Here is a 26,933-nt window from a genome sequence, read left to right as displayed (position 1 = left end):
AAAAAAAGAGTTCTAGTCAGCAGCAATATTTAAGGGCTACTTTAAAAAAAAAAAAATACCCCTCAGGGTATGATCCCCTCCCCCACCGATGCAGTCTTTTCTCCAGTGCAAATTATTGATTTGCAGACAAAAGTATTCAGAAAACAAACATCTGATTATAACATAAGCTACTGCTAATACAAAAGCTTTTGTGACGAGAAAAATCAGTATCTCAAATCTAAGAAGGTAAAACACTAAGTAGCAAAAATGAATCCTTTAAGAACTATCAAACCAAACAAAAAATAAAATTAGATATAAATTCAAGTTTTAGACTGTGGTCAATTGAGGTCTAGACAAAACCCTATGTTTGTTCACTGCCTAGTCTCCAGTCTGCTCCAAGTTTGAAAAGGTAATTGAACACAGTCTATAATTACTGGATTAGACACAGATGGGCTCTGTACATTTCAGGGGGAAAAAAAGCACTGTTTTGATTCATTTTATGATTGCCTGTAAGGTCAGACTTTTCAAAATGTACTTTCATCTGTTAAATGGTTTCTCAAATTCCCTGGGGTATATCTTCAATAACTGTGATGTTTTAAGCAATTTGGGCCTATCAGATCCTGTCTTTGAATGTAACTAGCTGCCCATTTTCTAGTATTATAAGTGTGCATGTAGGTTAATTGCTACATCTCTTACATATTTTCTGAAGTTGCAGTTTTGGGGGGAAAACTGAAAAACTGTGCCCCTTTTCCGACAGGAATTGGTCGTGTTGATGGAGATTTCCAAGACAGGGAAAAAAACATAGCTATTTGATAACAAATGATTTAGTGTCATCTAAAGACCATGAAAAGTATTTTCTACCTCACTCAAGTGAAAAAACAGAAACAAGGAAATATCAACATTTTGGACAAAAGTTATAAGCAAAGTTTAGATTTCTTGCAAGTGAATAATGTGTAAAAACACGATTAACACATACTTTACTCAAACCCTATGCGTTTTGATGTAATAACTCTAAATGACTGAGATGTATGCTGTCTGTGCTAACACAAAAAAGAAAACACTTTCTAACTTACAAGAAAACCCCTACACATAACATTCTGTATCACAATTAATGACATCATTATATAGCAATGTATTATAAATTCACAGTGGAAAATAATATCTAACTTGGAGAACTGGGAATTTGGGTCCCTTTAGGGTACTGTCTACCCTATTTCCAAACATCTCCTATTAAAAAAATTTATTCAGTAGAGCTGGACATAAAATTTTTAATTATGAAAATCTATGGCATACCCAACAGCTTGGGTTAAGATGCCATAAAAAGTCTTCTTTGCTTAGTGTACTTAGCCACAGAAAGCAGGTTCGTAGGCTAAAGGCTCGGTCAAAGGAGCCCCCGGCCCCACCACACGACCCCCAGGAAGAGCAGCAGAATTCCAAGAGCTGCTCTGTGCCGGCAGGAGTGAGGTCGCCAGAACAATCTGCACTTCATCCCCACCTTTCTTAATGTCCTAGGATAATTTTAGATTCTCCACCTTTTTAAAAATCTCCTTTCTGATCATAACTTCATTTTCTACTCCCAAAATTCACTTCAGTTAGCTACTGTGTGATCCCGTTGGAACAGAAGCATCCCAATACCAAAAAAATTAAGAAGACCACATCGAATAAATAAGGAATCATTCCAAACATTTTTTAAAATATATATCTTGGGAAATTAGTTTTGTGTGTTTCAACAAATAAGGAAAGGAGAAACAACAAAATAATGAAAAAATTTCAAAAACCTTCCGTTGAAATTCATGAACTTACGCATGCAGGCAGGAAGTGTTTATACCAAAGATTTACATCCATGTAGTAAACTCACTGATCCTCTGTGAGATGCATGAATGTGATCTACTTATAACCGCCTCTTATCACAAAACCAAGAAGTTTCTAAACCACACAGATAACCTTGTGTTTTTAAAACCACACTAATTTGAAAAGAGAAAGTTGTAGGGAGACGAATGTTTATATCACTATTTACATGAACACAGCTGTCATCATTTCGCTTGTGTTTCTACAAAGTGTTGTTGCAAATATAATGATCCACATGTACTAAGGAAGTGGTTTTATAAAAATTAAATCTATTACATATTTGCTGTATCTGAATGTAAAATGAACAGCTGCCTCTATTTTATATTTCACATATATTTGGATTTTCTTATAACAATTTGCTAAATGTAAGATATATCTGTATTTGAATGACTAGAAGCTCAGAGTACCACATAAATGCTGTAGAAAATTATTAACAATTTCCGCCTATGCTCTCCATAGAGCTCATACACAAAACCAAGATAATATCAGAATAAGGCATTTGTTCAAAAAACCATGACAGAACTTTAGCGTTGTTACTGGGTGTTTCATGCTTTCTTCCTAAGGGTGTATATAAAACTGAGAGCAACAAGCCAACCGAAATGGTAAAACTGCCAAAGAGGTAAGTATCTTTAGGTAAATCCATTTGTGAATTTAAATGGGAGTTTCACAAGACAAGTTACCAAAAACTGTGCTTTAATGTCGATTATAAACATGCAACAAGTTCTTAAGAGGGTTTTTGAAAAAAGATATACATGCTGTTATAAATTAATGCCGTTCTTCCTTCCTCCTTCCCTCTCTTCCTTTCTTCTGTAATTTCATTTCCAAAGCCACAGAAAACATATTTTGAAAGATTATAGCATGTTGAATTTGATGTGTATTATTCTGCACTGAGGCCCGAGTTTAGCCTGGCTCTTGCTCACAACCATTTTGCTCACATACACAGGCACTTTACTTTTTGACATTAATGTTCCAAATAAACTGCAAGCTTAAAATCATGAAACTGACTATAAGAACAAAAGCCTGGAAAGATTTCTTCCTAGCCTTTCTCAAAAAAGGCCTTTCCCTTTTTAAACAATTTACATGATGTTTTATGGTCCTTTTAGAAGAGAATTATAGTAAATGGCACTCCAAGTGGGTTGTGTGAACCCACAAACCACTCCTCATAAAAACTGCTATAATTTTCCAGGACAGGGACAATAAAATATCATACACAAGCCAAAGCTAAATCACGGTGTGACCACAGTAACAAACACATTATTTTCGTGAAAATTAAGCATGATAAAGCTAACAAAGAGATGACAAAGAGACAACTTCTGACAGATTTTTCTCAATCTACTTAGCATTTACACAAGTCTTTACAGAATTTTCCTCTATTCCCTCAAAAGCTTGAAATACAGGTGCTAATCTAGTGCTCAAGTTTTTATGTGTAATTCATCCGTTTTCGGTGAGATTAAGAAAATAAGTAACTTCGACTGTGGCTCAAAGAACACTTCAAATACGCCAGCCAACCTACCTAAAATTATTTAAACATTTTTGTTTCTAATCAAATGTTAAACTTTATGGAAAGTTCTAATGAAATTTTTAGGAGATGCATTTCCAATCTCAGACCGCTAGGGACCCACAAGTGTCTTCCAGTCCCAAATCAGTAACTTCACAGTTAATCGAACTAACAGGCACAAACAGGAGCCGCAGGACCCTCCTCCCTCACAGAACCACACTTGTTATCTGTACAACAGATGAGGACACTGCCCAGAGAAAAGGGGGTGAGCGCGAGATTTCCAAAAGATGAAAGTTATTCAAATGTTGTCATTCTTCAATCACCATCTCCTCAGAAAACGTCCTACTTTCCCTTTTCCTGCAGTAGAATTACTTAATGTTAAAACTGAAAAAGAATACAAGTGCTTTTCCGACCTGGGGGTGGGAGAAATGGCAGTACCACACTGATACAGAAAATAAAGCCTGCCTAATACAATTCACTGTAGCTGATCACAGCAGCTTATTGCTAAATCAGGCATAATACTGAAATTAGGATCGGTAAGCCAAGCCAAAATATCTATAAAAGAGTATCATTTACAGAGAATTATCTTATGATGCAATAATCATGGTAAAATGAAACAACATTTTCTACTGAAATCTGTTATTATTACTTTTGGTTAGAGAGAACTATGTAAAATATTTACAGCACCCCTTTAGAGCAAAACACTGGGAGAGAATTGGAATGAAATAGTATAAAGCCCTGAGACAAGCTGATACAAACCTTAACAGATATATTTTACCACTTACTAGATTCCTTGCTAAAATGGATGGCTCTTTCTAAAGTAACGAATCATGCTAAACTTATCCAGTACTTTTGCATACAGCTCAAAGTTCCCAACTCTTTCTGAAAGGGCACTGTTAATTTGCATTCCCAATTTCTAGGAGACTATGGCAGTGATTCCATGAACTGCTAAGACACTGTACACAGAAATCTGTTTTTCCATCCACAGCCATACAAAATGAAAAATATTAAGAATAGAACAATGAGCTAGAGAACAAACAATACACCTGAAATGTGTACTGGTCAAAGTCTTTCATACAAAAATGGACATTTTTACACGAACAAATATTTCAGCTCTTAAATCAAACTTTAGTAGGACACCTAAAAACTGTTTATACTAGGTATGAAGAACAAATAGTCACATTTAAATAACATGCTACTAAAAATGAATCTTTTATTCTTGAGCTTAAATAAAATTGTTTATGATAAAATATGTTGTCATATTTGCTCAGACAGTCCAGTGGTCCTTTGTGTTTATTGGAAAGGCCTTCCATATACTGAGGCTCCAAATCAGAGCTTCCCAAATGGAATTTGCAGAGAAAAAAAAAAAAAAAAAAAAAAACACTGATTCCAAAAAGAAGACTGTGCAAACAATACATAGTTCCAAGATAAATAAATCTATCCAAACCAACTAAACTGTTCTTCCAGGTTAATCAAAGACTCCTGCCTAGCAAAATCTACCTTTCAGAGAACATGAGACATCCGCATGTCAAAGACTTAAAATTAACATGATCTTCAGAATTTAAAACTTTTCACCAGCTCAAACACAACAATGAACAATTTATCTAGTCTTATAAATTGATTTGAAAAATCTTGGAAGATGGGAAATATATTTCAACTCATCCTACAAAATCCAACCTGACTCCTCCTCCATTTACCAAGGTCTACCCACCCCACCCCACCCCACCCCACAGCCTTTATTGGACTCTACATTATTTGCCTAATATGGCAAAATCCTTATAAGCAAAAAGAATTCATTGAATCTCTTTTTGCTCTACCGCCTGGTTTCCTTTAGGTCCCTCACTGACATCTCTCTGGCCCCACAGCATGGGGGTACAGGCCGATCTGCATGGCTGGCTATACAGACGTCTCATGAAGCCTTTACAATTGACCACACAAACACAATACCACAATGTAGGTCAACTTGTGCACTCAAATACCAACGTGAAATTTATATGGAAGTAAAGTATAGACCTAAATCTGAAAGGGTAGAATTCCACCCAATGATCCTAAAATTATTTCAAGGAATCAATCTCCAAGAATGCATCATGAAATCAGAAGAGCCCAGTTAAGCTTGGGGGGGGGGCATGCAGGAGAAGAAAGAAAGAAAATGAAAGACTTTAGAAGCGGCAGCAAAGGTTTCACCAATCATTATATCATTGAGAGGACTCAAACTACAGATGAAGTTAGAATACAGAAGATTGTAGAAAGGGCATTTAAAATTATTAACTGATCAAAAATTTGTAGTTGTCATTAAAAAAAATACAACTTAGCAATTCAGTTCAGAAAGAAGAATATCCCCAGGAACATACACATCTGTTTAATATTACAAGCCAACTGTCAACATCCTAAGTGAAGTTTTAATTTAATATTTTTTCTTTCTTGATGTTTTACCTTTAATCAATGCCTCATGAGAGTATCAGCTTTCTATAAGAAACTGTTAAATATAAAGAAATGTTATTGTAGCATGTTTATAAAATCATAGTTCGAGAACTTTTTATTTTTCCAAAGCCTGACCACAACTTAATTATCTGCAGGACATTCCAGGCTCACAATTGCAAGCTCCAGTTCCCAAGCAATTTTAAACAATATCTACTGTACAGGACAGAGGGTACACAACAGACCGCAACATGGTTATATTTCCAAAAGTCAGCATTAGGCCCTTTAGACATGGTTTTTATTTTCATTAAACAATATTTGTTTCCTCACTAATCATTAAATGGTTTTCATCACTATCGCCTGTTTTCCTTTCACATGCCGGTTGTTAGCATCAGTGTTTGTGTTCATAATAAATAAAAAGGTGACCCACCCAGTTATTTAAAAATGAACACACACGACGTCTGGTTCAACGAGTGTTAAAGATTCGGCATCATACGCACACCCTGAATACCGTTCTATTTTCATCTAGACTCTAAAAAAACTTTCAGAGAGTAATAGACTGTACATACTCCTTTAAATCAGATTTAAGCTTCATGCCTGCTTATGTTATTGTGGGCACACAGATCTAATCAGTGGTTCAAGACATTACGTGGGAAAATGGAAGAGGAAGAAGAAAAGACAGCAAGTTCATATTCCTGACCATAATGGAGAGGAGTTGAAAATATTGCCAGTTCCTACAGACGGATGAGAAAAGCAGCCTGATTAAAAGTAGCATGCCAGTAACTGACCAAAATGCGGGGGAGCGACTAATAGAGCATTCCAGAACTTTAGGAATGACTCTGAGGAAGGAAAAGTTTAAAAAAAAAAAAAAAAGTAAAGAAAGAAAGAAAAGAAAAGCAAAAAAGAAAGTTGTATGCTACAAGGTATTAGGAACAATTTAAAAATATGTCATGTAGAAGAAATAAACCTGCATCAAAGTCAGAGGTAAAATTAATAGCCAATACAAAAAATAATCCAATAAATAATCTGGAAAACCGTTAAGAAGTCTGATACTTGCCTTACTGCATTGGAACCACCAGAAGTTTCAGACAAGTCAATTATTTAAGTCCAAACGGACTACCTTTGGGTTTTGGATTTACTGGCCAGTAGTATGGGAACTCAGAGAGACAGAGCTACAAATGCAAGGTGTGCACATGTGTTTACTGGTTTCTGTGTTTATTTATCAAATACTTTTATCACATTTCCTACGTGCCAGTCACTCTGAAAGTGCTTCACTCTTTCAACCTTCCAAAATTAGGTACCACTCTATTCCCATTACCTAGATCAGGAAATGAGGTTAAACCAGTTTATCTACAAGTCACCCGCCAGTAGGTACTAGAGCACAGAGTTGCTGCTCAAAACCACTGTGCCACAAGCCATCCCAGGTGACATTAACTTTATCAAGATAAGAAGAGCTCCATTATTGGAGGGACCCACATGCCTGACTTCTCTGACTCCTGCCTCTCTGCTGGTCTCCCAAACGTTGCCAATTGAGGCCCTCTTCTCACCTGAAGTTCCCCTCTGGCAATCTTGCTCCTTCCTTAAGGCCTCAACCTCGAGCTGGACTTTGATGTCTCCCCATCTACAGCTCTGGCTAGGGCTCGGAAACCTTTCCTGAGGTCGACTTCTGTATTGACAACTGCCAAATACGCGTCCCTTGGCTGTTCAGCAGGCACCTCAAATAACTACAAAACAACTCATTTGGCCACCCGCCCGGTCACCCACAATTTAAACCTCGAAGTAACCTAGAACTACTGATGTTTCATCTCCTATATCTAACAAGTCCCAAATCCTGTCAAACAGATCTTGCATCTGTTCTCGGTCCCGATGGTCACCAGCTTGGCTCAGGTTTTCACCACGTCTCAACAGATCTTCTTCCTTGCCGCCAGTCCTTCTCACCTCTGCTGGATCTGCCAACAGCCAGCAGTAGGATTTTTCTAAAATCCATACCTGATTACGTCAGTCCTCTGCTGAAACTTGCTATGGTTCACCATGGCCTTCGGGATGATGCCCCTTCTTTGCCATTCTAGGGAATACCTTTTATTCTTCAAGACTCAGCTGGAGACTCATCTCTCCTATGAAGCCCTTCCCCCTTCAGCCCCTGCCAAGTGAAGAGGTCTTCACGTCAACTTCTGTAGCCTTACATACTTTGATAACACCACTTTTGACAACATGCTTTAATTATTTGCCTCTAGGTGGGTCTTCTCACTAGACTGTGAGTTTCTCCAAGTCTCACCCATGTTTGTATGTATGCCCAGTACCTACTTGTATGCGTGACACATGCTGGATGCTCAATAAATAGCAAGTGAATAAAGAATTCATTCCCAGAGACACCTTTCATTCAAAGTGTGCCCCCCCCATCCACAGCTCTCATCCTCCTGGAAATAGCTCCCCAGATTTCCACTGGAAATCATACTTCCCCTTCTCTCAAGCTCTGTGTACCAGGTGGAAGCGACACAGGTCTGGCGGCAGGGCTGGGTACTAGGCAGACCAACTACGCATATGTCCTTTCCCTTTGGAGACAGGGCTGGATTTAAGGATAACCATACGAGTCATTTCCAAGATTCTGATGGATACTACAAGGAAAGAGCTTCTCTATCCCTCCAGATGGAGTAGTATGGGAAAGGAAAGTCTGCAAGTACTAAAGCTTTTGGCTACCATGAAGCAAGAGCTTGGAGGTACCCTAAGGGAGATCCTAACACCATGAATGGCAGAACGGAGAGAACAAGAAAAATCAGGCCTTTGGTGACACTGCTATGTCCCCTGGGTCCTGCCATGCCGGAGGTTAAGTCATACCACTAGACTTTTCAGAGATACAAATCAATACATTCCCACGATCATTCCAGCTAATTTGCAATGGGTTGTCTCTCACTTGTAGCCATAAGGCTGCTGACGCGGTAAGATAGTGTTTATGGGAAGAAATCAAGCTATACATTTGAAGAAATGCACAGAAAGAGGCAGAACAAAGACAGGGTAAGAGTGAGCAGCAAGTTAAACCGGACAGGCGAAAAAACAGTCCACACGGTGCTCCAGACACAAGGAAGAGAGAGATTCAAGGTGCCCGCCATTCGAGGCAGCGCTAACCAGGCCCTTGTAGGGGTAGCCTGTGGGCCACTTATGAAAAGAATAAAGTTTTACAAAGAGCGAGAAAAAGAAATAAAAAAATAACAAATGCTTCTTTTTAAAAAGGCCTTTATGAGAAAAAGAAAAGGCTTTGGGATAATTTAATCTGGAGAAAGCAAGTCCTCCAGGCAATTTAACTTGGTGAAGGGTTATTTATAAGGAGGTGACTAAACAGCTGTTCTCCAATTTCACAGGGCAAAGAATTGGAGGAAATTGATTTACATTTCAGCACGAAGCTGAGGCAGGCAAAAGGAAGAAGTGCTGGAGGGAGAACTTTTAATGATGAAGAAAGGCTAAATGAAACACTGGATTTTTATGGCTTTTAAAAGATGGAAAATCACCGATGTTGATTCAGTTTTGAGTCAAACTAGTAAACACACATTTGAGAATGCCTTCTATTCGTGTACTCACATACGAGCTACTGCATCCCTCCTGTGGGCCAGGCCTGGTGCTAGGCCTGGGAACCCCAAAATGATGAAAAAGTAGCTGCCCGTCCCAAGGCTGCAGTGCTAGCTGGCTACAAGGGCCCCGGCAGGAAAGACAAAGAAGCATCAAATCAGAGTCCCACTCTCCCTTCCCACCTCTCACACCCAAAAGCAAGCAATACAGTTTGTGAGACCGCACCACAGCACCTGGAAAGTTAAGCAACGATGTAATCGTCACATGAGAACACAAAAACAGACACACGAAGGCTGTCACAACCAGAATCCCTTGGTTAATGAGTAATGTGGCAGCAAACGCTTTGAATTCAGGAGAAAGAGACCAGTTTAGGATAGAACGTGGCTTTCAAGATGGGAAGAATTTGAGTCAACGAAGGGGAGTGAGCCAGCCACACAAGAGAGACAGTGGGAGGCCAAACAAGGAAACAAGAAAGCAGAGGAGGCTGTAAATGGAGTAGGTTGGTTCAAGCTGGTGGGATGATCGAGGGAGCACCGGGTGTAAAAACGGAAAAGTGGATAGTATTAGCTTTATAAGGGCCTTTGAACACAGGCCAGATAACTGAGAATTCGTAGTGTGGGGAGTGTGCAGTACTGAATGCTTCTGAGCAAAGTAACATGATGAAAGCAGCATTTTCAGCCCAGTGGCTTGGCTCCAAAGGAGATGGAGGGCTCAGTTCGCCTGCATCACAGCTCGGAGTCAAGATGGTAAGGGCCTGAACCTGCATGGCTGCGGAGCAATAGATGAGAAAGAGGAAGTCGAGGCACCTTTTTGCTTAATTCATTTCCCAAGTATGTGTGGAACTCTACACAGTGCTCTGTGCTGTGATGGGGAGTGCAAGACAGTCCCTGTGCTCTTGGGCCCGAGAATTAACTGGCTGGGGGAGGCCAGGGAAAGGAAGACCGATAGAACCCCATGCAAAGATAGCGCTCAGCGTGGATGAGCGTCTGGTAGGCTATCATTCTGAGAATTTTATTTACACAAACTGGAACAACAACAAAATGCCAAAATATAAACAGAAAAACCAACCCTCCCAAAATATCACTTCATGTGTATCATGGGAGATACTGATTTTTACTGCCAGTTTGAGTCATGGAAAAGTATAGAAGCAAATATGCCCATACTTGACTGAGCTGTACCAAGTAATGAATATAAAAAAGGCTTTTAAAAAGAGAGAGAAGGTCTTTTTTTTGGACTGAAATGTTTCCAGATTTCATCTTTTGACATAACTGAGATATATTCACAGATTTCCCACTTACCCACAGATAGGTATTTAGAAGCTTTCAGAAAATTCATCACCTCTCCTTGATATCTTTTTTTTTTCCTTCCTTCCCTTAATTTAATTTTGATTTAACTTCCTCTTGTCACTGCTTGCTTACAAATCACAGCCTCTATGTCTGGAGTCAATTAGGGCTATAAAGTACCCCACCACGCCTTCATCTGGGGACCCATTTATATACATTTTCTTATTTCAAGAGGTAGAGCTAAGAGCCTTCAACACCAAAAGTTTCCAATCGACCATCACATTCTATTCTTTGGAAAAGTATGCTTCTCTCCATAGTTAAGAAGGCAACATCAAACTACATATTTTGCAAGAATATATCCTTTCCACCTGTATAAAGATGAATTGTGCTTTGGGAATTCATTTGCCAAAAAAATGGGTTGAGTATGTGTAATACATGCTTAATAGCAATAACATTAAAAAATCTTTCTACCATTTAAAATTAAATGTAATTTCCTTATTACTTTAATGGAATCCCTTGGAGTTAAAGTATTTAACTAGTCGCTTTCACATCAAGTATTCATTATATAATTCCCTTTAAATATTAGGTATATTAGGTATGTAAACTGTCCATTGACAGAGTAAAAACACACATTTCCACTGAAACAGAAACAGGAGAAGGACAAGGCAGCTTGATTCAGAATCTGATAATGGGTTACAGATTCTCTTCCAGTTCAGATTTATAGTCAAAATGCCATAAGAGCCATTTACCACCTCTAACCTTTCAGGTCATATTTGGAAGAGAAGTATGAACTGCCACATCACTAAAAGAAAATCTGTCTGAGGCTGAAATTCTTGACTTTTCCTTACTGCAGTGTTGAGCTACAAAGGGAGAGAAAGAGAAATAGATCTCCTATGAAAACCACCTTAAATAAAAAGGTAGAGATGAATTGTATAAGGTCTATCCATAGGAAGGAATTCCTTTGTCATTGCCTTTCAGGGTCAGCCTTGAGTGGCGCTGCAAGGCAGTCCTGTGTATTGCTGGCTGGTACCAGCCTACTGACTAACCCCATCCTACCCCACAGGACACCTGATAGACACAAGAAAAAAATACTAGGGTGGGCAGACATCCTGAGTCATGGATTATGGATACAAAGCCCTGACCACGCTCCAAAACCAAACCCTCTCCCCTCTAGCCTTCCAGTCTCCTGTTGGACCTCCCACTGGCTGAACCCAATCAGAAGCCAGAGAACAAGGAAACCCAGGCAAGCACGCCATAAAAATCAGCCTCCTGGGGCAAGAACAGAGTGGAAAGGGTAGAGAATGGATCTGGAGGGGCCAAAGGAAAATACAAGGCACACTCCATTAGCTATTTCTCACAATCCTTCCATTAAACTGAGCTTTTCTCTGTAGATTTTACCATCCTGTGCTTTCCCACCTTGGAGTCCTTGTCACGTGTCCCTGTCCTACTTCTCCTTTCTCCATTTCCACCTGTGGGAAGTCTGTGAGGTCCACCTAAATGTTACCTCTTCCTCGAAGTCTCCCGTCAACCCTACCCAGTAGTAATCTCTCTGCCCTCTCAATTCTTGAAGTTCCTCTACTGAAGATAGTTATGAATATGTCTTAAACTTACTAGTTTACTTATCACCCAAGTATTTTACATATCTGTTTATTTGTTTACTGTAAGTTTCCCACTAGAATACTGGGGCACCTGGGTGGCTCAGGCTGTTAAGTATCCAACTCTTGATTTTGGCTCAGGTCATGAACTCAGGGTCGTGAGATGGAGTTCCACCTCTGGCTCCATACTCAGTGTGGAGTCTGCTTGGCATTCTCTTTCTGCCTCTGCCCCTCACCCCATGAACGCTCTGGCTCTCTCATTAATAAATAAATCTTAAAAAAAAAAAAAAAAGGAATATAACCTCCACAAAAGCAGAGATTCTATCTTAACTTTGGTCCATCCAGGAGCCAAAACCAGTGCACAGCCTATACTAGAAGCTCAATAAATGTTTATTGAATGAATAAATGTCCCCTTCTAGAGTGTAAGCATTTGATGGCCAAATGAAAGTCTCTCTCATCTATCCTAAATAGCAATCTGAATGCCTTCTTTAGTCACAGGCAGATACTCAACAAATAGAAGCTGGTAAAAGTAGCTGCCATGGAGTGGTAATCTACAATGTACCAGCCTCAGTGCCAACAGCTGTACATATAGTAGGTCATCCAATCCTCACAACAATCCTAAAATGTAGCAGGGCACAACTGTGCTTTTAGGATCAAGGTCCTCATTCCCCCAACTTCCAGAACTGCCTACTGATGGCTCCCAGTTAAGTCTGTCTAAGGAACTGCCCTCAGTAGGGGAAGCTGCTTCACCCAACATTATGGTTCTTCCCTGGGGGAAGCCTGCATCCAATGGCTGACCACCACAGCAGTTTCAAAGGCCTGACCCCTTGGGTCACCTGGGTAATTCTGAAAAGTCATCTCGGCTCTGCAGTTCTCCACGGGACTAACTACAGAGTGAATAAACAAAGTAACAAATTAATGTCCCAGACCAAAAAAACAAATCAACACTTTGTTAAGTATCTATAATGTAAGAATTGGGTTTCCTTCCTTCTCAGTGATTTTAATAATAAAAACCATAAGCCTTTTCCCCTTTTCATCAAAAACAGACCACAACACTGCCTATAAGAAATGTGTGGTCCCTGGGTAATTGTCGATTAAAAAAAAAAAAAAAAGGAAAGAAAACTTGGTTTGAGGCGGCTCTATTTCCCCTACAAGCAAGTCAGGAACTTCCAAATATACAGGATTTATGGGCCAAAATATGCTCCTGAGGACAGCAGATGATGCGCCAACATGCCAAGGAGAAAATCACCAGTGATCTGACCTGTGGAATGCCAAGACCTGGGATAGCACTCCTTGCCACGTGCATGGCCGTGCAGGCAAGGCCTGGGAACCCAGGGCACACTCATCAGCCTCGCCTCGTCCTGGGCAGCTCACTCGACCTTCTGCACGTAGGTTTCCTCATGAGGAAGGGAACCTAACCCATAAGGACAGTCAACTAAATGAGAATGCTCTTCGCGCCGTGCCAGGCAGAACAGGTGTTCAACAAGTGGGAGCTATGGCTACTGCTGAGGAGTTTGCAGAATGACAAACCAGAAAGGTAAAACATCCATACAACATTTGTGGAGGATTTTCTTGTAGAGCTTCAGAAAGCCCAAGTTGAAAATCCAGCTGACTTATAGGAAAATTACTCCCTTTACAAAAGGTTTTACCACAGACTTCCTTTAAATAGGCGCCCCCCCATCGTGCATTTAATATATAATCAGATACAATTTATTTATGACACTTTTCGCATCGAAAGATATTAATTTCTTCTCCATTTCCTACCACAGCAAAGAAAAACTCATCTGCTGGGAGTTTTGCTTTTTCTGTCTTGCTTTTCATCTCAAAATATGTGCTCACTGAAGAAATTCAAATGGATAGAAATAGGAAAAGAAGTCATCCGAGTCCCCTCTCCAAGAGACAGCCACAGTTAACTTGTGGTGTATTCCCTCCTGATCACTATTTCCACACCTGGAGTTTGTTTTTTTTTTTTTTTAATTTCATATACATAATTTTGTCTTGCTTAAAGATTTATTTATTTATTTTAGGAGGGGCAGAGGGAGACTCCTGCTGGTGGGGAGCCTGATATGGGGCTTGATCTCAGGACCCTGAGATCATAACATGAGCTGAAATCCAGAGTCAGATGCTTAATGGACAGGGTCACCCAGGCATCCCTCGTATACATAGCTTTAATTCTATCTGGTTTTGGTAGTAAATTTTTTAACCTAAAGTGATAATATAAGCAATTTTCCTCATGCCATGACTTCCTCTTCAGTGTGCTATGTTTTCCTAATAATTTCCCTGTACTTGGGATTATTGCTATCTGTCTCTTCGTAAAGTAACTGTGATTATTGCTACCACAATCATCATTAAAATCATCACGACTACTATTATTATAACTACTGCTGTTAGTTTTTAAACTCAAAGACTTCCTACTTCCGTAAGACAAAATATCCATATTCATTTTTATTTTCTTCAGTTTTGCTTTGGCAATGAAAATTTTGGTTCATCTAGAAATATATTTTAATGTGTATACAGTATGATACGGACAAAAACAAACCAGAACTTTTTTCAGTGTGCTAACCAATTATCCCCCAAATCATCACTGAATAAACCTTTTTTTTCTTACGGGATTTACAATGCCCCTTTTATATTTTTTATATATATATATATTATATATAAATTTTATATTTTTTATTTATAAAGGTAACCCACACATACTTGGCCTTCTATGCTTCACTGATCAATCCATATACACATACATTACTTTCTGTCTTTAAAATGTTCTAATATCTGGCAAAACTAGTATCCTCGCCCCAACACACACTCTTCCACTCTTCAGCAATTATTCTCACACATCCTTTTTTCTAGGTGAATTTCAGAACCACTTGCAGGTTTCTCTCAAAAGAGTTCTGTTGCAATTTTGAAGAAAGCTGTACTAAACCTACAAATTAATTTCAGAATAATTGATATCTTCATAATTTTTCTTCCCTTCCAGTACACAATATGTGTTTCTATTTACTCAAGTCTTCTGTATCCATCCACAAAATTCTGAAGTCTTCTTAAAATGGGACATTTCCATTTCTCATTAAGGCTATTTCTAGAAATAATTTTTGTTACTACTGTAAAGTTTTCACTGAATTTTAAGTGGCCATTAATCAGATATGGGATGACCACTGATTTATGTGCATTTATGCTGCACAAGAACTCTGGAGGCCTCTGGGGTAGGGCCATAAAGCAACACTGCCCACAAAGAAGCACCACTGGCTCAATCAGCCAGTTTCCTGTCACTGACATGCTCTGAGCTCACACCCACCACATACTCAATTTCACTTGCTCTTCAAGGCTCTGCTCCAATTTGACAGATTTTCTGACTACCCAACCCCTAACTGTTACCTACCCCTTTTTCATACTCTTCCAGCACTGATAGTAAGTTCTAATATATTTAGCCCTTCAAAAAAATTAGGGATAATTTTCCTTTTATCAATACTAGGACATCAATTTTTTTTATATTTGAGAAAAGATGAAACAGAAAACATGAAATTATAGATTTTTTTTTTTTACCTTTGAAGAGATTATAAACTTGAGACAAATTTGGTGAAAATGTATTATTGTTTAAAATAGTGATGGGGCGCCTGGGTGGCTCAGTGGGTTAAGCTTCTGCCTTCGGCTCAGGTCATGATCCCAGGGTCGTGGGATCAAGCCCCGCATCCGCATCCGGCTCTCCGCTCAGCAGGGAGCCTGCTTCCTCCTCTCTCTCTCTGCCTGCCTCTCTGCCTACTTGTAATCTCTGTCAAATAAATAAATTTTAAAAATCTTTAAAAAAAAATTAAAAAAAATAGTGATAAACTGAAAGCAGCCCAAATATCCTTCAGTAGGGGTTCAGTTAAATAAGTTATGTGAAACTATTTACTTATCTACTTATTGAGAGAGAAGGAGGCAGAGGGAGACAGAGAGTTCTAAGTAGGCACCACTCCCAGCGCAGCCCGAGGCGAGGCTCCATCTCAGGACCCTGAGATCACGACCTGAGCCAAAGCCAGGAGTCAGATGCTTAACAGACTGAGCCATGCAGGCGCCACTATGTGAAACTATTTTTCATGACTATATAGCTAAATAAATTGGTGACACAGAACAATATATACTGACATAGAAAAATGTTCGCAATACACTGTTAAGAAAAAAAAAAGCAATTAAAGAAAAAAAAAAAAGAGGGGCTACCTAACAGCAGTATAGAAAAATTCTTTCTGTTTAATAGGAAAAACGTCTGGAAGCTATGTACCGAGACTGTAGTAGGGGCTATCTCTGGCCAGTGGTACTATCTGTGAACTTTATTTTCTTCTTTACTCTGTTTAATGAGCACTTAGTACTTTAATAGTCAGATTTAAATAGTGAACTTCAAAAACATACCCCGCAGATAACAGTCCATTATAAGAGTACAGACTCACTATTACACCAAATGTATTTACAGAAAGAAACATACCAAACTCCAGCTTTGAAAAACAAACTCACTGTCTCATCTAAGTGAAAAATTATGAGTACGTAGGAACTCAAGGATAAAGTCACACAAGACACTGAGCAGTCGTCACTGCAAAAACCATTTTCAGATATATCCTGGGAATTTCAGAAAGAAGAGTATTGAATCCTGGAACCGTCCTGTTGAAAAGGTCCTTAAGGATTACCTAGCCAAAGCCCCTCACTAAACAAACAAGAAAAAGTGAGAAACAAAAAACAAAAAACAAAAGACATTAGGTGAGTTTTCTAAGATCACCCAGTTAATTAATGACAAAGTCTAGAGTATTTATAATTCAAAACCTATGCTTTTTAATTCCTTTCTCAATTCTGGAGTCAAGATATGCTGCAGGCTGTCACTTCTATTTAGACTGTAAAATGCAAATGTTCATTTATCAGGGTTTTATCATCCAACTAAAAAGTGAACAGAAAAGTGTACAGTGGTTCAAAATGGAAAGATTCGCACTCTTGGTTAAGCATATACCTTATGTGCTGCAACAGAGAGTTTTGAAAAATAGCCATACACTGGACTGTGACAAGGAGATGGAGGAAACTCTAATATTTACACACTTTGAACTCTAGTATTTACAGACTTTGAGAACCTGAAAGTCAGGGGAAAAAAGTACTACTGAGTTTTAAACTAAAACTGGGCTGCAAGTTTTAATATCTAAGTTATAGAAGTTCAACATTCAACATATCATCCTTTCATTCCTCCAGTTTACTCATTTTCTTCCAGTCGGGTCTGAAGGGGCCTCTTTGTAAGTCAGTTTTAAACCTACTATGTCATAAACTCAATGAGTTGTCTATATACAAGCCATAATTAACCACTGTAGACTTCACTGATCTTTGCCCACCAGAGGGAGCCCATATGGATTTTCATGCAACAAGAAACCTCAAATATCAAGTTTATATGAATTCCATCATTAGAATCATATTATTCATAATATCAATATTTTAAAATCACTTAATAATATTGTATTTCTATCTTTCCCAAAAGATAAAAGTTAAATGAGATCAGGTACATAAAGTCCTTACCAGAGCTCCTAACCTACAGCAGAAGCCCCAAAATGATTGACTTTCCAGAATTTGTATCCTCTTGAGTACTAATTACACTGCTCAAAATAAATGAACTTTTATACAAGTTGATGTGAGCTTGGTTGATATCTGTCCCAATAGATAGTTCTAACCTCAATATGTTGACAAATCTGGTTCTCAAGCCTGAGGGACAGCCAGACCCTAAACAGGAAGAATTCATTAAAAATGTCATCCTCGGGACACCTGGGTGGCTCAGTTGGTTAAATATCTGCCTTCGGCTCAGGTCATGATCCCAGGGTCCTGGGATCGAGTCCCACGTTGGGCTTCTTGCCCAGCATGGAGCCTGCTTCTTGCTTTGCCTGTTCTGCCTGTAGCTCTCTGTGCTTCTGCTCTCTCTCTCTGATAAATAAATAAATAATCTTAAAAAAAAAAAGTCATCCTCAGGGGACCCATGTCCGCAGCCCTGTCCTAGTAGGTGATACTCTGAACTGCTGGTGACCTGCCAACTAGAAACTTGAAAGAGAGAACTGTCTGACCCATTCTAGATGTTTCTTGGCATGAAGGAGAAAACCAACTGACTACCCCTGGGCACCACGTCTCTGTAGTACGTGATACAATCATGACCACCAAGACAAGTCTCTTTCAAGAATGAAGAAAGCAAAACTGAGGGGAAGAGAGCCCTGCACAAGAACCTGGCATCGAAAGGAGCCCCACTGAGTCTCTATCCCCATCTTCGATCTGGTGAGCCTGACTCATTGTCTTCCACTTCTCACCATCCCAAGTCCCAGGCCAGAGTTTGCTGGATGTGAGGCCCATTGCACAGCTCCAGGCAGTTGGCTGGGCATATGTCCCAGGTGCCTATTTTGCAGACTCAATGGTCTCCAGGATAGAAATATGACAAAGTGGGAGGACCCCACTGGGTTCCAGCTATGCTCTCCAATTCAGGTTTGCCAGAAAGCACTGCCATTGGAGACTTATCCACCACTTGCTGTCTTTTTTTTTTTTCTTTTTTCTAAGATTTATTTGAGAGACAGAGCAAGCTTGAGTGGTGGGAGGAACAGAGGGAGAGGGACAAGCAGACTCCAAGCCGAGCATGGAGCCCAATGCGGGGCTCGATCCCGCAAATCACAAGATCATGACCTGAGCCAAAACAAGAGTTGGCCTATCAACCGACTGAGCCATCCCAGTGCCCCCACCACTTGCTGTCTTCATAAAACTCCAATGTCCATCAGGCTCCTTGGATGTATTTTCTACTGTTTAGAACCAAAAGAAGGCAGGAGTAACTGGAATTCTACTCTAACTTCGGAAAGAAATTTATGGTGATGCCTACTACCATTTAACTTTCTAGCCAGAAAGCTGGGAATTATTTTACTTCTTCGTCTTTCTAACCCCACTTGTTACTGCCCGCTGCATATCTACTTCATCCGTCCACACCTGGCCAACCCCACAGCCTCCAGTTCACCGCTTTCTCCCGACTGGCTGCAACAGCTTCCCAATGAGCTCTTCTAGGTCAGTCTTGTGACACTCCAAACCCACTCTCAATACTGCTGATTATTTTAGAACACAAATATGGTCCTTTCATGCCTCTGCTTCCACAGCTCAGAGCACAAAGCCCAAACTCTACAGCACTGCTGACGGTGCTCTCACCCAAGGGGAGCCAAACTTACCCTCTATAGGACCAGAGAAAAAATATTTTAGGCTTTGCAGGCCCCGCTAGACTACAACTCTGCCATTCTAGCACAATAGCATCCACAGCCTGTATGTACACAAATGAAGGTGGCCACATTTCAAGAATGCCTTGTTTTCAAAAAGTGGGCAATGGGTCAGACTTGGCCCCTGGGCCAAATTGTTCACGTGCTCTATCCAGTCCAGCCAAGCCTTATCTCCTGCCACTCTGACCCTCCACCAGGCCTCGTCCAGAAAAGGGCTCCCCAGCTGCAGTCTTGCCTCCGTTCCCTCCCATCACCCTGCTGTTGTGCATAGGGGCCTCTGCTTATACTCTTCCCTCGGCCAGGAACATGATTTATCACCTTTCCTTTGTCTGGCGGAACAGTTCTTGTCCTTCAAAGTCCAGGTTGATCTCCCACTGACTCCTCAAGTCATTTACCCTTTATCTGTATTTCCAAAGCATATGTCTCATAGTTTTTCGTGTCCTCACAATGCCTGAAACATATCAGGCATTCAGTACTTACAGGATGATGGGAGTAAATGAATTACTAAATAAACAGAATTTCAAAAATTGCAGTACACAGTTAATATGATCCATAAAAACACAATATCATGAAGCTAAAAGAGGCCTTGGAGAACATTAACACAGTGGTTTTTAACCTGTGTGTCTCTGAGTCCTATGTTTGATTTCCAACAGGCTCCTCAAGGAGAAGGGGGAAGGTGGCAGAGGGACATGCTGGCTAATGAATCCCTTTCTTCCTAGCCCCATCCCTCCAGCCTTAGCCAAAGCTGCTCCTTATTTCATTTGCAATAAGGTTCTATTCTAAAAAAGAAGAAAAATCTATATGATTTAACAAATGCACACTCTGTTTGCAGCCTACAACCTAAATCTGCATTATTTCCTGATCTATTCCTGTCCTGTGTGGCCCTATGTTCAGTTTCTCATTGACCCCCGGCACCTGCTGCCTGGTGTCCTTCTTAGAACCATGCTCCCTGGACTGAAATCCCCAGTTCCATATTACACTCAGTCCTTGGAATAATGTCTATTTCCGGCTGCTCTGGTTGATAATCCAGGTGGTCCCTCCCAGCTCAACTTCTGGGTCCCTACACTGGCACACAAGGTAAGCCATGTGATGTCAAAGGAATCAAGGAGGACCTGGGGACTCAATGCTGAGAGTGTTACAGCTGTCCCTCAAACAGTTGTCACCTCAAAAGTTGTGCTATTTGTATGTCTGCTTCTCCACAAGACTGTAAAGGTCTTGAAGTCAGAACTGAATCTTAATAATAAAAGAGACTACTTAATGTTTATTCCAGATATTGGATTAAGTGTAAATGTATATTGAGTAATATTCAGGAATATTAGGATCACACATTTCTAGAATTGGAAGGACCCTTGCACAGAGATCAACTAGCTCCAAAACTGAAAATAAAGGGACAAGAAATATTGACTACCTAGGTCCCTGTCCTGTCTAGAACCTATGGATTCAGTGGTAGACAGCACAAAGTCTTTGTCTTCACAAAGTAAAAATTCCAGTGGATACACATAAGTAAATGGATGCATGATATGTTAGATAACGAAAAGAATACAGCAGGGTGAGGGGCAGGGAAAGGACGCTACTTTATACAGGGCAGTCAAGGAAGGTCTCATGGAGGCAACATATGAGCAGAGACCTGAAGATCAAACCAGACAGAATCTGGGTGAGACGTGTTCCATGTAGAAGGAACAACAAACACAAAGGTCCTAAGGTAGGAACTCATCTGTTCACGGGAGAAAAGCAAAGGGGTTAGGGCAGCTGGAACAGAGTGAACGAGAGGAAGGGGGACAGGAGGTGAGGTCAGACAGGCAGCAGGACCAGAGCTTCTGGCTTTGGGCCACTCTAAGAACTTTGAATTTTAGGCAGACACTCAAGATAATCAGTTCCTTAAAAACTCAAATAAATTAAAAACGTTCAGCTTTCACAAAAGCAATGTGTAGTAAACAAAGAAAACTTCATCGGCGAGCCTTATCCGAAAATAGAATTTCCAGAGCCCAGGGTTGCTATTATGTGACAGGGAATCAGAACATCTTTGTTTTACAAGAAATCACTGCAGTTACATAGTGCAAGTACTCAGTGTAACCAGAGTGGAAACTGAGGCCCAGAGAGTCTGCGGCCTAACCCCCTCATGACAGACCTTGCACTACAGTGCAGGTCTCCTGATGGTCTGTTCAGAGCTGCTCATTGGCTCCTGCTGCCCTGGGCCCAGCCTGGCTGCTCAGAGCATCCAGGTTCCCCACATAGTGCTCCCCTGGGACTCTGCAACCTTTATAAAGCGGTAAGATAATGAAAAGCTGACACCGGAAGGCACCTCCACACAAATGCCCACACCAAAAGCCTGTCCCTACAAACTTTCACGATTCTTCATTTTCCTTCCCCACAGAGCTGAAGACAACCAGGCAGCTGAGGGGAAGGCAGGTCAGGCACTGTGCCAGGCGCTGTGAGGTACATTTCAGTTGGTATTGCCTGCCCACCCTTACTGCCTACTCCTCCTCAGAGCACTCCCTTTACCAAAGTTCTAGAGAGGGGATAATCATAGCATCCAACCACATGTTGGGGTGGACATATGAATTGGCCACAGGAAAAACCTTATCCCCTAAGGCCATAATGAGGGCTCAGGATGCAAACAGAACCAACTAGAGTCCTTTCCCGGGTTTTATGGATAAGAGCTGGAGAAGGAAGCTCTATCCCCTGTGTTTCCCAGTTACGTGAGCCAAGACAGTCCCATTTTGGTCAGGTTAGCTTATATTAGGTTACTGCTACTTACAACCCAAAGAATTCACACTTTTGCAGGGACATGCATACCTTTTCTCAGTTCATCTGTATAAGAATCTTTTAAGGCTGCTATTACTCAATTTGAGAAGGAAGGAAACTGAGGTTAAGTAACTTGCCCAAGTCCATACAGTAAGCACAGGGCCTTCAAATTCATACTGTAAAAGGCATTCAAAGTCAGGTCCTTCTGCTCGAAACCCATTCAGGATCCAGTTATGAATTTCATATTCGCTCAAGAAGGAACTCAACTGTCATTCAAACGCCAAAGGATATCTAGTTTAAAAGGTATGAGGACATAGCATGGGAAATAAACAGCATCAAACTAGGGCCAAAGGACCTGGCTTCTACATCTGCCTCAGTCCTGTGACTCAGCTATTAAGACTCTGAGCAAGTCATTTCACCTACCTGGGTGTTTGTTTTCCCACCTACAAAATGAGAAGCCTGAACAATATGAACTTGAGATCCTTTTAAGTAGTTAACAAAAACAGTCCATGATTCTGCTTTAAGAATACAGATTCTGTTTTCACTCTGTCAGACAGGATGTCAAGCAGATCTCAACTTGACTGCCAGGCCCAATAAACGGCTGCCTAGGCCACAATGACACAAAGGATTCTGAGCCGTAAGATCTAGGAAATTAACACTGGTTTCCATGGTCACAGGGAGGAAGAGAGAGGCACAGCTGCATTTGCCACTGCTGATAACCGAGTTTCACCTTCACAGAGGGATGCTGTGGTCCGCACTACCGATGCTCCTGGCTTTTGCATAGGATTTTCATGGTTCCTTTGTGTACCTCCTTGGTTCCTCTTCACAAGAAAGGAAGGAAAGTATGGGGAAGCTAACTGGCTTGGGGAATATAGCTGAGAGCCACTGATGAAAATGTCTGAATGGCCTACATGCAGTAAAGGTAGGGGGCGATGGGGAACAGTAACAATCAGTGTGGTTCTCTATGACACAAAGTCTCAGAAGATGCTGGTAATTAGCCTAGGAGTTCAGTAACATACAATCGCGCCTATGTGACAGTAGTGGAAAATGATCCTCAAGTAAGAGGACTTGCCCAAGTCACCCACTTCCAAGTAGCAGAGCCCATATCTGAATCCACATCTTCTATATCTGAGTTCCCATGCTCTGTCCACTCCCAAGGTCCCCATTCACCTCACAGACTAAAAGAGTTGACTAATCCAGTTCCCCCTGCAAAGCCGCATACTCATCATTGTTTGCAGTTCTTCAGACACAGAAAGTTCCTCACCCCAAGATAGGAAACGTCGTTACCATCTGTTTGTAATTTAATGGGCACACATGCATTGATTATACTTGAATTCAGCAAAATTGAGCATAAAAGTTAAATATTTAAAATGAGTGATGCTGAAGAAACCAGCCAATGGGGGAAAATTAAAACTCAACACAGTTTTATTAATCTTAATAAAACCTCTACAACAATTCAGTGAGATGAAAAACTGACATCAGGAATATGCTTTGTCCAAAATGAGAAATGAGAAGAACTAGAACTGAATCAGGTAATGTGCATCCTAGAAATGACAGAGTGCACCTCAAGGAAGACATTCAACTGAAGGCATTACTATAACCTGCTACATTTCCTTAGGTCTGATGACCAGAGCTAACCCCAAACCAGACTATGTGTTCTAGCACTGGCCAGACTTTAATGTATAAGGAATCCAGGCCAAACAAAATAACAGCCAGCCTTCTGATGCATGTGACTGTGGCAAGAGCACAGGACACCCCTCACTGGCTCTACACTACATTTCAGGGAAGGGGGGTTGTGGAGGGAATGGTTGCAAGAACAGGAGGTAACACACAAAGCAACCACAACATAAAAATCAAAATTCCTCAAAAGAATGCATATTTTTGCTATGTTAGGAGGGGCAGTGATCCTGAATAATGCAGCCTATGTCCCCCTTCTTCACAGATTCTCCAAGCCTTAGCATCTACCCACATCATCAAATACCAGAATTGGACTTTTCAATGGCACGCAATCTAACCCTCCTAGGCGCAAAGTTCTTCTCCAACATCTCTGACAAGCAGTCATCCCTCTGATTAACTGCCTCTGGAGACAGGAAATTCAGCACCCCAGGGTCCTGTTACTGCCCTTGAGGCTCATTAATTCAAAAGCCTAAAGCATGTTCTTATCACTCAGGGACAGGCCTAAGGTCTAAACCTCCTTAAGGTTTGCCATCTCAGCTGTGCTTCTTGTCTTTACCACTTGCATATTCCCTACTCCAGAAAAGGATCCAAAATTAGCCCAGTGCTCGTAAGTCAGTGATTTCAGAGTTAGAAAGGGACCTCCCAAAACCAACTGTGACTTCTACATACAATTCCAAAGGAGGAGCCTAAGGAAGAGCCTGGGTCAACCTGGGGGGAGGTAGAGAGAGAATGTCCTAGTTTCCTTTCCTCTCATTTCAACCTGAGAAGCTCCTCCTTCGATCTGCTATAAATAGGGAATCAACACAATTTAAAAGCCTTCTGCTGTTTGAAGGGGGAAAAAGGGAACATTTACAGGTAAATAAACTGAGACCATAAAACTTGCTTAATAACCTCATACAGCTAATAGTTGAAGGGTTAAAACAACAACTTGGTCTCTTGGCTCCTTCTCTAGTGCTCTACCACACAACATTCGTCTGCCAGTAGAGCAAAGTTCCCACATTCCAGCCACGCTCAAATGCTTATCAAAACAATTCAGTTAACATTGCAGAGTGGCTCATCATTATTTGGAGTAATTCAGACAATATAAGTTCTTCCAAAAAAAAAAAAAAACCAACCCTGAAATATCATTACTAATTTCTTTGCAATTTAATGGGTAGACATGCATTGAGTACACATAAATTGAGCACAAAAGTTACTTATCTCCACACCTTTGTGCACACTCTTAGTATCGCAGTGATTCTCTGTACTGGAATCAACTACTCCTCTTCTAAGATTTGTGCCAGGCATCACCGCCTCTAAAAGGCCTTCCCCGGCCCTCACGTAGAGCAGACAACATTCACCTCCATACCCTACACACCATCTAGGAGGAGGTATGGTGCTTCTGTTGTTACTGTCTCCCCCACCACTCCTTTTAAATTATGATATTCTAACAAGGTGCTGGACAGAAGGCAGGTGCGTAATAGATGTTTACTGATGGACCGAGTGTCTTCACCTGGCCCAATCCGCCTTCTGATCCTCCCATATCCTCTGCAAACTGCCACACATTAACTCATGCATATATTCACTGAAAACTATCTGAAGGTCTACAAAGTACCAGGCATTGGACTGCATGCCAAAGAGAAGGGGATATACCATGAAATTAATGAAGTTTTAGTTTGAGGGCCCCTCACTTGCCCCTTCCAAAGCTCTGAACCTCTTCCTGTGATTTTGTACTCCTCTTTCTTAAAAAGGACAGAGAGAACTGTATAAGCCTCAAGCTCCACAAATACTAGATCCACCCCTGGGGCCAAGGATACAAAAGTGAACAAAGCCAACATTCTCTCTCCACTTAGAAAGTTTCCTGTTCAGTGGGGAAGACAGACAACCGTCTGTCCATTCGTTCATTCAAAAAACATTTCCTGGGCAGCGCTAGGGGTCGGGCATTGGGATTCTGAGGTGACACCAGCTCTGTTCCTGTCTTCAAGGAGAAGTTCCCTGCTCTCCTGAACGAAAGCCTACTGTTAGGGAACAGAACGCAGTTTAAATAACAGTGTATGTGAAAGGTTACCCTAAACCAGTCTCAAGACCTACTGATCCCCAGCATGTAGCCCTGAACCTATAGCAGGATGCAAGCGGAAGGGAAAGGTCAGGTATAATATGATCTTTGATCTCACTGTGCCAGGAAGTGTGTGGAAGAAGAGGGAGACGAAACAAGTCAACAGAACAGGCAAATACACCGTGGTCGGTGCTGACACACAACAGCAAAGGCCTGTGGCGAAGTCTCCCCGACGTTTAAGTGTGCAGTGCCCGTGACCTCAATACCTCGCCAAGCAGCCCAAGAACTGCATACAAGAGACTCTCGAGTTCCTCCAAATGTGTTCCCATTCCCCGAAATAAGGCTGTTCCTTTCCCAAGACAGCTGGAGGCTCCCTGATACCAACTCTCCTGTCCCCACTTCGGACCACGTTCTTCTCCAAGCTGCTCCTTCAGACAGTGAATACCCGACAGAGGCTGGTTCCGGGCCTGGGGTCCACGTCGCGGGTCCGCCCCCCTCGCCCGCCCGCCCGCCGTTTCCATAGCAACCAGCTCACCACTTCCCGCGCCCGGCTGGAGAAGTCGCCCTTGGGCCGGGGGCTCCGGCGGAACAGCTCGTCACGGCTGCCATCGACCCCGCCGCCCACTGCCACTCCCAGCGCTTTGTTGCGCGTCTTCACGGTCTTGACGCTGGCCCGGAACAGCAGCGTGATATCCACCGCCATAGCGAACTACACCCCCGGCCCCCTTCCTGGCCGGCACACGTCAGCAGCTTGCGACCGCGGCGTGCGCCCGGGCACTGGAGGACCGTTTCCGGCTCCGCACGCCTCCCCCGCCAACGCGACGCTAGAAGAAAGGTTCCGGCATCCGCAGGGTGACCGCGGTGAGAGGCGAAATGTTCCGGCCTTAGCCCCTTTCTCCTCCCGGCAACCTCGGAGGCCTTGGCCTTGGGGCGGGAGGTCCGGCTTGGGGCGTGTGGGCCCCGGGAGCAAGAGGATCCGGAAGCCAGCAGAATGACTCCCGTTTTTTGGCTTTCCCACTGACTGGGCGCGGGTGCAGGGAGTGGGGTGCACTGGAGGCG

General features: G+C 41.6%; 1 protein-coding gene across 1 annotated transcript in view; it reads right to left on the bottom strand.

Annotated features, from left to right (window-relative positions):
- The window catches only part of STX18 (syntaxin 18), a 117,541-nt gene extending 90,888 nt beyond the window's left edge, over window positions 1-26,653 (bottom strand). Inside the window, exon 1 of the mRNA XM_080797107.1 lies at window positions 26,410-26,653. Coding sequence (XP_080653233.1) covers window positions 26,410-26,577 — 168 coding nt within the window. The 5' untranslated portion in view covers window positions 26,578-26,653. The remainder of the gene's footprint in view (window positions 1-26,409) is intronic.
- Between the last annotated feature and the right edge of the window lie 280 nt (window positions 26,654-26,933).

The sequence above is a fragment of the Martes martes genome, assembly GCF_963455335.1.
Source record: "Martes martes genome assembly, chromosome: 2".
NCBI lineage: Eukaryota > Metazoa > Chordata > Mammalia > Carnivora > Mustelidae > Martes > Martes martes.
This window is presented reverse-complemented; position numbering and strand designations above follow the sequence as displayed.